A 10,858-nucleotide genomic window follows, 5' to 3' on the forward strand; every position below is an offset into this window, starting at 1 on the left:
TCCACCCAAAGTGTTTCTGTGCATCCCTGTTATACACAATACATGCGATCAAGTGATTTTCTGTTGAGCTAGCGCTGCCATGTATCATTATGTATGATTTTCTATAATTGTAAATAAAACTAGAGTATTGCAAACTAACATTCACAAAAGATATTAATGAACATTCCGGTTGTACAAAAATTGGATGGGATCAAAGTGATTACATAGCTGAGGCCGTATTCAACCTTAGATTTATCTTCATTTTAAGAGGAGGATCTGAGTGTTTTGATGGGGCAACAGAATTGATTGACACACTGATTTATTTGAAACACTGGGGCATGTCTTAGAATAAGTATAATGAATACCACCCCCGGTTGTGGGAGTTTTGAGCTTATTAATACTCGCTTTCGGGCAAGGCCCATTTGGCGAATGTTCCAATAAGATTGTTAGTCATACTAGTTGTGTTTTTTTCAGCCTAGTGCACAGACAGAATGTTACCCTGGTTATAGCTACACTGGTTCTTTAACATGCACCAGTGTATAGTTCTGTCACACGGGAGCCCTTTTTAGCGCTCTTTCGGGAAAACGATTAGTAATATATAGTTGAGCGGCGGGGAATCAAACCTGCGACCTGTGGATTGACAGTCAAGTGTGTTACAACAAGACCATGGAGCCACCACATATTCGGTGTTTGATCGTAAAGTGATGGATAAAGGTTGTTAGTATGTCCTTATAAAAATAAATGGATTAATGCGACTGTAACCATTTATTGTGTGTAAGTTCGTACTAACAACCTTTAACTTTTTTTTGGTCAGTATTTTCTTGTGTAAACTACCTACTAAATGGGCCAGCCACTGTTTATATCTATCACTTCACATGATTTAAATCAATAAAGGCTGATTGATTATTAACTGAAATTAATGTATTGGAAAAAATGAGAAATAAAGCCTCCTCGATGGAAAAAAGAAAATGTTAACCACTAAATACTTCAAGCAATATTAATTCATTCTGATATTTATCTAATTCAGTATCACTGCAGAAAAAAATATGTTTATTTGTAAGAATACGAAAATAAATATCTAAATTACAAATTTACTTATAGCAATGCATTTGAATTAATAAATAATCGTTTTCACTAAATTTTCTAAATGCATGTTTCCAAAATTACTCTCGTAAAATAGTGCATAATGCAGACAACCCTAAAATATTAGAGACATTATCTACCTTATCGTACGTTCGTTTCTTCAAAATATTAATCTCCACATTATGCTGCGTAACATCTTCAAAAGAATGGAGATTAATTTGTAATAAATTTGAAATTACCTCTTGGATGAAAGCTTCTTTTCCTTGAAGTTCATGTAATAAAAGTCTTTATAGTGTCTGATATGAAAATATTAGGTTATATACCCAGGAAGCATAATTATTATGTGTTAGCAAATAGTTCTAGCAAACACAAGAGCGCATGATACATTATAGGACCATTTCACCAAGGATTGTTTTGGTCCCGAGAGTACCGGATCTCTTTTTTGTCGATCGGCCCTATTTTTGCAAAATAAGTCGGTAACCTGCGTGCACTAACGTGCACTAACCTATACCTTCGGGGTAAGATCTGGCGCGATCGCATTAGTCCCCCGAGGGTCGGGTTCCTAAAAAGTGATCGGCTTTTTAAAAAGTTGAAAACCAGTAGCCGATCAAAAACAGACGGCCCGTGGTCGCCTTGGTCGCCCGAGTGTCCTCTGAAGGTCCACTTGTCTCGCCCGCCCTCTGGAGCCTTCTAGAGCTTTCGTTTAGCCTCTGACGCTCTCTTCCGAGGGTCGTGCGTAGTGTCGTCGGAGTGTAAGCACCCGACCATCACCAGAACATATAGAAATCCTTTTAAATGCCACAAATAATTAATTGTTACTTAATAGAACAGCAACGCATATATTTACTCAAAGTAATTATAAATAAAAATAAATGTACAAATTAATACCAATGCCAGAGAACTATAAAATCTTTATAATAAAAAAAAATAAACTGCAACATTTTCTCAGAACAGGTACTGAAACAAAACACAGGTGAAAAACCTTTAACAATTCACAACAACTTACTTCTTTTTAGCATATCTTCTCTTGACCCTGTTCCTTCTCCTCAGCTTACTTTCTAGTCTTGTAACATTTTGCTGTGTTATAGCAGTACGAAGTTGTAAAGCTGCAACACTGCTTGTTGGTCCATGACCTTCACTGGCTTGTCAGAAAATGGTGAAAGGTTTCGATCCGGCTCGATTTATATAGTCGGGCCACAAAAACACCGATCTCTCGCCGATCTGGGCATATTTAGTCGGCCAAAAAAATCGTTAAATAGTCCGAAGAACGTTTACTTTCGGGTTTCTGTGGCTACCTGCGTCAACATAAGCCTACATTCGGCCACTCTCGCGCGAAGAACGGCGGAAGAACGGCGGACATTGGCCGCAGAACGGCCGAAAGCGTCCTCTCTCGAGCCGGGATCGCCCATTTTCGGTCCCTCTCGGCCGAACAACGCGCGAACATCGCTCACTTGCGCACGAGATGCGGGTCTCTACCGGGCCTTTGTCATGTACCTGCGGGTACTTGCGCGTACTTTCGCATACATATGCCCCTGAAACGTGTCGATTGCTCGAGGAACGTCCGTGAATCGTCCCTCGCCGTGGTTCATTGGTCGGGATTCAATCGGCTTAAAAAATGGGGGCGATTGGAGGCGATTCAGGACAACAATCTGGCAAATCAAAAACATAAATCATCGGGGATAATCTGGTACAGATCGGGCCGATTGGAAAAAAAATCCTTAGTGAAATGGGGGCATACAGGACATAATGGAGGACACGATCTAGGTCAAACATTTAAAACTTGTTGAATGTTTTTCCATCCTCAATCCAGGTCACGCCTGTTTTTACGCAATGTAAAGCTATTCCTGTCACATAATTTTCGCGTTGTCTAATTCTCCTGGTCGTATGTTTTGCGCGCTGTCCCATTATCCTGGTCACATGGTTTGCGTGTTGTCCCATTATCCTGGTCACAAGGGTTATCTGTTGTCCCGTTATCCTGGTCACAAGGTTTACCTGTTGTCCCGTTATCCTGGTCACATGGTTTGCGTGTTGTCCAATTATCCTGGTCACATGGTTTGCGCGTTGTCCAATTATCCTGGTCACATGGTTTGCGTGTTGTCCAATTATCCTGGTCACATGGTTTGCGCGTTGTCCAATTATCCTGGCCACATGGTTTGCGTATTGTCCCATTCTCCTGGTCACATGGTTTGCGCGTTGTCCAATTATCCTTGTCACATAGTTTGCGTATTGTCCCATTCTCCTGGTCACATGGTTTGCGCGTTGTCCAATTATCCTGGTCACATGGTTTGCGTGTTGTCCAATCTCCTGGTCACATGGTTTGCGCGTTGTCCAATTATCCTGGTCACATGGTTTGCGTGTTGTCCAATTATCCTGGTCACATGGTTTGCGCGTTGTCCAATTATCCTGGTCACATGGTTTGCGTATTGTCCCATTCTCCTGGTCACATGGTTTGCGCGTTGTCCAATTATCCTGGTCACATGGTTTGCGTATTATCCCATTCTCCTGGTCACATGGTTTGCGCGTTGTCCAATTATCCTGGTCACATGGTTTGCGTATTGTCCCATTCTCCTGGTCACATGGTTTGCGCGTTGTCCAATTATCCTGGTCACATGGTGTGCGTGTTGTCCCATTCTCCTCGTCACATGGTTTGCGCGTTGTCCAATTATCCTGGTCACATGGTTTGCGTATTGTCCCATTCTCCTGGTCACATGGTTTGCGCGTTGTCCAATTATCCTGGTCACATGGTTTGCGTGTTGTCCAATTATCCTGGTCACATGGTTTGCGTGTTGTCCCATTCTCCTGGTCACATGGTTTGCGCGTTGTCCAATTATCCTGGTTACATGGTGAACGTGTTGTCCCATTCTCCTCGTCACATGGTTTGCGGGTTGTCCAATTATCCTGGTCACATGGTTTGCGTATTGTCCCATTCTCCTGGTCACATGGTTTGCGCGTTGTCCAATTATCCTGGTCACATGGTTTGCGTGTTGTCCAATTATCCTGGTCACATGGTTTGCGCGTTGTCCAATTATCCTGGTCACATGGTTTGCGCATTGTCCCATTCTCCTGGTCACATGGTTTGCGTATTGTCCCATTCTCCTGGGCACATGGTTCCATTATCCTGGCCACATGGTTTGCGTATTGTCCCATTATCCTGGTTACATGGTGTGCGTATTGTCCCATTATCCTGGTCACATGTTGTGCGTGTTGTCCCATTATCCTGGTCATATGGTGTGCGTGTTGTCCCATTATCCTGGTCACATGGTGTGCGTGTTGTCCCATTATCCTGGTCACATGTTGTGCGTGTTGTCCCATTATCCTGGTCACATGGTGTGCGTGTTGTCCCATTAACCTGGTCACATGTTGTGCGTGTTGTCCCATTATCCTGGTTACATGGTGTGCGTGTTGTCCCATTAACCTGGTCACATGTTATGCGTGTTGTCCCATTATCCTGGTCATATGGTTGCTTGTTGTCCCATTATCCTGGTTACATGGTGTGCGTGTTGGCCCATTATCCTGCTCACATGTTGTGCGTATTCGTATTGTCCCATTATCCTGCTCACATGTTGTGCGTGTTGTCCCATTATCATGGTCACATGTTGTGCGTGTTGTCCCATTATCATGGTCACATGGTGTGCGTGTTGTCCCATTAACCTGGTCACATGGTTGCTTGTTGTCCCATTATCATGGTCACATGGTTTGCGTGTTGTCCCATTATCCTGGTCACATGGTGTGCGTATTGTCCCATTAACCTGGTCACATGGTTGCTTGTTGTCCAATTATCCTGCTCACATGTTGTGCGTGTCGTCCCATTATCATGGTCACATGTTGTGCGTGTTGTCCCATTATCATGGTCACACGTTGAGCGTGTTTTCCCATTATCATGGTCACATGTTGTGCGTGTTGTCCCATTATCATGGTCACATGATGTGCGTGTTGTCCCATTATCATGGTCACATGTTGTGCGTGTTGTCCCATTATCATGGTCACATGTTGTGCGTGTTGTCCCATTATCATGGTCACATGATGTGCGTGTTGTCCCATTATCATGGTCACATGATGTGCGTGTTGTCCCATTATCATGGTCACATGTTGTGCGTGTTGTCCCATTATCATGGTCACATGATGTGCGTGTTGTCCCATTATCATGGTCACATGCTGTGCGTGTTGTCCCATTATCATGGTCACATGCTGTGCGTGTTGTCCCATTATCATGGTCACATGTTGTGCGTGTTGTCCCATTATCATGGTCACATGATGTGCGTGTTGTCCCATTATCATGGTCACATGTTGTGCGTGTTGTCCCATTATCATGGTCACATGGTGTGCGTGTTGTCCCATTATCATGGTCACATGCTGTGCGTGTTGTCCCATTATCATGGTCACATGCTGTGCGTGTTGTCCCATTATCATGGTCACATGGTGTGCGTGTTGTCCCATTATCATGGTCACATGATGTGCGTATTGTCCCATTATCATGGTCACATGATGTGCGTATTGTCCCATTATCATGGTCACATGCTGTGCGTGTTGTCCCATTATCATGGTCACATGGTGTGCGTGTTGTCCCATTATCATGGTCACATGTTGTGCGTGTTGTCCCATTATCATGGTCACATGATGTGCGTATTGTCCCATTATCATGGTCACATGCTGTGCGTGTTGTCCCATTATAATGGTCACATGATGTGCGTGTTGTCCCATTATCATGGTCACATGCTGTGCGTGTTGTCCCATTATCATGGTCACATGATGTGCGTGTTGTCCCATTATCATGGTCACATGCTGTGCGTGTTGTCCCATTATCATGGTCACATGTTGTGCGTGTTGTCCAATTATCATGGTCACATGGTTGCGCGTTGTCCAATTATCCTGGTCACATGGTTTGCGTATTGTCCCATTCTCCTGGTCACATGGTTTGCGCGTTGTCCAATTATCCTGGTCACATGGTTTGCGTATTATCCCTTTCTCCTGGTCACATGGTTTGCGCGTTGTCCAATTATCCTGGTCACATGGTTTGCGTATTGTCCCATTCTCCTGGTAACATGGTTTGCGCGTTGTACAATTATCCTGGTCACATGGTGTGCGTGTTGTCCCATTCTCCTCGTCACATGGTTTGCGCGTTGTCCAATTATCCTGGTCACATGGTTTGCGTATTGTCCCATTCTCCTGGTCACATGGTTTGCGCGTTGTCCCATTATCCTGGTCACATGGTTTGCGTGTTGTCCAATTATCCTGGTCACATGGTTTGCGTGTTGTCCCATTCTCCTGGTCACATGGTTTGCGCGTTGTCCAATTATCCTGGTTACATGGTGTGCGTGTTGTCCCATTCTCCTCGTCACATGGTTTGCGGGTTGTCCAATTATCCTGGTCACATGGTTTGCGTATTGTCCCATTCTCCTGGTCACATGGTTTGCGCGTTGTCCAATTATCCTGGTCACATGGTTTGCGTGTTGTCCAATTATCCTGGTCACATGGTTTGCGCGTTGTCCAATTATCCTGGTCACATGGTTTGCGCATTGTCCCATTCTCCTGGTCACATGGTTTGCGTATTGTCCCATTCTCCTGGGCACATGGTTCCATTATCCTGGTCACATGGTTTGCGTATTGTCCCATTATCCTGGTTACATGGTGTGCGTATTGTCCCATTATCCTGGTCACATGTTGTGCGTGTTGTCCCATTATCCTGGTCATATGGTTGCTTTTTGTCCCATTATCCTGGTCACATGGTGTGCGTGTTGTCCCATTATCCTGGTCACATGTTGTGCGTGTGGTCCCATTATCCGGGTCACATGGTGTGCGTGTTGTCCCATTAACCTGGTCACATGTTGTGCGTGTTGTCCCATTATCCTGGTCACATGTTGTGCGTGTTGTCCCATTATCCTGGTCACATGTTGTGCGTGTTGTCCCATTATCCTGGTCATATGGTTGCTTGTTGTCCCATTATCCTGGTTACATGGTGTGCGTGTTGTCCCATTATCCTGCTCACATGTTGTGCGTATTCGTATTGTCCCATTATCCTGCTCACATGTTGTGCGTGTTGTCCCATTATCATGGTCACATGTAGTGCGTGTTGTCCCATTATCATGGTCACATGGTGTGCGTGTTGTCCCATTAACCTGGTCACATGGTTGCTTGTTGTCCCATTATCATGGTCACATGTTGTGCGTGTTGTCCCATTATCATGGTCACATGGTGTGCGTATTGTCCCATTAACCTGGTCACATGGTTGCTTGTTGTCCAATTATCCTGCTCACATGTTGTGCGTGTCGTCCCATTATCATGGTCACATGTTGTGCGTGTTGTCCCATTATCATGGTCACACGTTGAGCGTGTTTTCCCATTATCATGGTCACACGTTGTGCGTGTTGTCCCATTATCATGGTCACATGATGTGCGTGTTGTCCCATTATCATGGTCACATGTTGTGCGTGTTGTCCCATTATCCTGGTCACATGTTGTGCGTGTTGTCCCATTATCATGGTCACATGATGTGCGTGTTGTCCCATTATCATGGTCACATGATGTGCGTGTTGTCCCATTATCATGGTCACATGCTGTGCGTGTTGTCCCATTATCATGGTCACATGATGTGCGTGTTGTCCCATTATCATGGTCACATGCTGTGCGTGTTGTCCCATTATCATGGTCACATGCTGTGCGTGTTGTCCCATTATCATGGTCACATGTTGTGCGTGTTGTCCCATTATCATGGTCACATGATGTGCGTGTTGTCCCATTAACCTGGTCACATGGTGTGCGTGTTGTCCCATTATCATGGTCACATGTTGTGCGTGTTGTCCCATTATCATGGTCACATGATGTGCGTGTTGTCCCATTATCATGGTCACATGTTGTGCGTGTTGTCCCATTATCATGGTCACATGTTGTGCGTGTTGTCCCATTATCATGGTCACATGTTGTGCGTGTTGTCCCATTATCATGGTCACATGCTGTGCGTGTTGTCCCATTATCATGGTCACATGCTGTGCGTGTTGTCCCATTATCATGGTCACATGTTGTGCGTGTTGTCCCATTATCATGGTCACATGATGTGCGTGTTGTCCCATTAACCTGGTCACATGGTGTGCGTGTTGTCCCATTATCATGGTCACATGCTGTGCGTGTTGTCCCATTATCATGGTCACATGATGTGCGTGTTGTCCCATTATCATGGTCACATGTTGTGCGTGTTGTCCCATTATCATGGTCACATGATGTGCGTGTTGTCCCATTATCATGGTCACATGCTGTGCGTGTTGTCCCATTATCATGGTCACATGCTGTGCGTGTTGTCCCATTATCATGGTCACATGTTGTGCGTATTCGTATTGTCCCATTATCCTGCTCACATGTTGTGCGTGTTGTCCCATTATCATGGTCACATGTAGTGCGTGTTGTCCCATTATCATGGTCACATGGTGTGCGTGTTGTCCCATTAACCTGGTCACATGGTTGCTTGTTGTCCCATTATCATGGTCACATGTTGTGCGTGTTGTCCCATTATCATGGTCACATGGTATGCGTATTGTCCCATTAACCTGGTCACATGGTTGCTTGTTGTCCAATTATCCTGCTCACATGTTGTGCGTGTCGTCCCATTATCATGGTCACATGTTGTGCGTGTTGTCCCATTATCATGGTCACACGTTGAGCGTGTTTTCCCATTATCATGGTCACATGTTGTGCGTGTTGTCCCATTATCATGGTCACATGATGTGCGTGTTGTCCCATTATCATGGTCACATGTTGTGCGTGTTGTCCCATTATCATGGTCACATGTTGTGCGTGTTGTCCCATTATCATGGTCACATGATGTGCGTGTTGTCCCATTATCATGGTCACATGATGTGCGTGTTGTCCCATTATCATGGTCACATGTTGTGCGTGTTGTCTCATTATCATGGTCACATGATGTGCGTGTTGTCCCATTATCATGGTCACATGCTGTGCGTGTTGTCCCATTATCATGGTCACATGCTGTGCGTGTTGTCCCATTATCATGGTCACATGTTGTGCGTGTTGTCCCATTATCATGGTCACATGATGTGCGTGTTGTCCCATTATCATGGTCACATGTTGTGCGTGTTGTCCCATTATCATGGTCACATGTTGTGCGTGTTGTCCCATTATCATGGTCACATGTTGTGCATGTTGTCCCATTATCATGGTCACATGCTGTGCGTGTTGTCCCATTATCATGGTCACATGGTGTGCGTGTTGTCCCATTATCATGGTCACATGATGTGCGTATTGTCCCATTATCATGGTCACATGATGTGCGTATTGTCCCATTATCATGGTCACATGCTGTGCGTGTTGTCCCATTATCATGGTCACATGGTGTGCGTGTTGTCCCATTATCATGGTCACATGTTGTGCGTGTTGTCCCATTATCATGTTCACATGATGTGCGTATTGTCCCATTATCATGGTCACATGCTGTGCGTGTTGTCCCATTATCATGGTCACATGCTGTGCGTGTTGTCCCATTATCATGGTCACATGCTGTGCGTGTTGTCCCATTATCATGGTCACATGATGTGCGTGTTGTCCCATTATCATGGTCACATGCTGTGCGTGTTGTCCCATTATCATGGTCACATGTTGTGCGTGTTGTCCCATTATCATGGTCACATGGTTGCGCGTTGTCCAATTATCCTGGTCACATGGTTTGCGTATTGTCCCATTCTCCTGGTCACATGGTTTGCGCGTTGTCCAATTATCCTGGTCACATGGTTTGCGTATTATCCCATTCTCCTGGTCACATGGTTTGCACGTTGTCCAATTATCCTGGTCACATGGTTTGCGTATTGTCCCATTCTCCTGGTCACATGGTTTGCGCGTTGTACAATTATCCTGGTCACATGGTGTGCGTGTTGTCCCATTCTCCTCGTCACATGGTTTGCGCGTTGTCCAATTATCCTGGTCACATGGTTTGCGTATTGTCCCATTCTCCTGGTCACATGGTTTGCGCGTTGTCCAATTATCCTGGTCACATGGTTTGCGTGTTGTCCAATTATCCTGGTCACATGGTTTGCGTGTTGTCCCATTCTCCTGGTCACATGGTTTGCGCGTTGTCCAATTATCCTGGTTACATGGTGTGCGTGTTGTCCCATTCTCCTCGTCACATGGTTTGCGGGTTGTCCAATTATCCTGGTCACATGGTTTGCGTATTGTCCCATTCTCCTGGTCACATGGTTTGCGCGTTGTCCAATTATCCTGGTCACATGGTTTGCGTGTTGTCCAATTATCCTGGTCACATGGTTTGCGCGTTGTCCAATTATCCTGGTCACATGGTTTGCGCATTGTCCCATTCTCCTGGTCACATGGTTTGCGTATTGTCCCATTCTCCTGGGCACATGGTTCCATTATCCTGGTCACATGGTTTGCGTATTGTCCCATTATCCTGGTTACATGGTGTGCGTATTGTCCCATTATCCTGGTCACATGTTGTGCGTGTTGTCCCATTATCCTGGTCATATGGTTGCTTTTTGTCCCATTATCCTGGTCACATGGTGTGCGTGTTGTCCCATTATCCTGGTCACATGTTGTGCGTGTTGTCCCATTATCCTGGTCACATGGTGTGCGTGTTGTCCCATTAACCTGGTCACATGTTGTGCGTGTTGTCCCATTATCCTGGTTACATGGTGTGCGTGTTGTCCCATTAACCTGGTCACATGTTGTGCGTGTTGTCCCATTATCCTGGTCATATGGTTGCTTGTTGTCCCATTATCCTGGTTACATGGTGTGCGTGTTGGCCCATTATCCTGCTCACATGTTGTGCGTATTCGTATTG

At 45.2% G+C, this 10,858-nt stretch overlaps 2 protein-coding genes across 2 annotated transcripts; both read right to left on the reverse strand.

Annotated features, from left to right (window-relative positions):
- Positions 1-2,929: 2,929 nt before the first annotated feature.
- On the reverse strand, positions 2,930-4,113 carry LOC128208601 (prestalk protein-like). Its single transcript, XM_052912153.1, has 2 exons — positions 3,343-4,113; positions 2,930-3,235 (listed from the first exon to the last, which is right to left on the reverse strand). Exons 1-2 carry the CDS (start codon positions 4,111-4,113, stop codon positions 2,930-2,932), a joined length of 1,077 nt encoding a protein of 358 aa, XP_052768113.1.
- Positions 4,114-4,129: 16 nt separating this feature from the next.
- LOC128208602 (prestalk protein-like) lies at positions 4,130-10,464 on the reverse strand. Its single transcript, XM_052912154.1, has 3 exons — positions 9,697-10,464; positions 5,908-6,876; positions 4,130-4,345 (listed from the first exon to the last, which is right to left on the reverse strand). Exons 1-3 carry the CDS (start codon positions 10,462-10,464, stop codon positions 4,130-4,132), a joined length of 1,953 nt encoding a protein of 650 aa, XP_052768114.1.
- Positions 10,465-10,858: the final 394 nt, after the last annotated feature.

Source organism: Mya arenaria, chromosome 11 (assembly GCF_026914265.1).
Source record: "Mya arenaria isolate MELC-2E11 chromosome 11, ASM2691426v1".
In the NCBI taxonomy this organism is placed as follows: Eukaryota; Metazoa; Mollusca; class Bivalvia; order Myida; family Myidae; genus Mya; species Mya arenaria.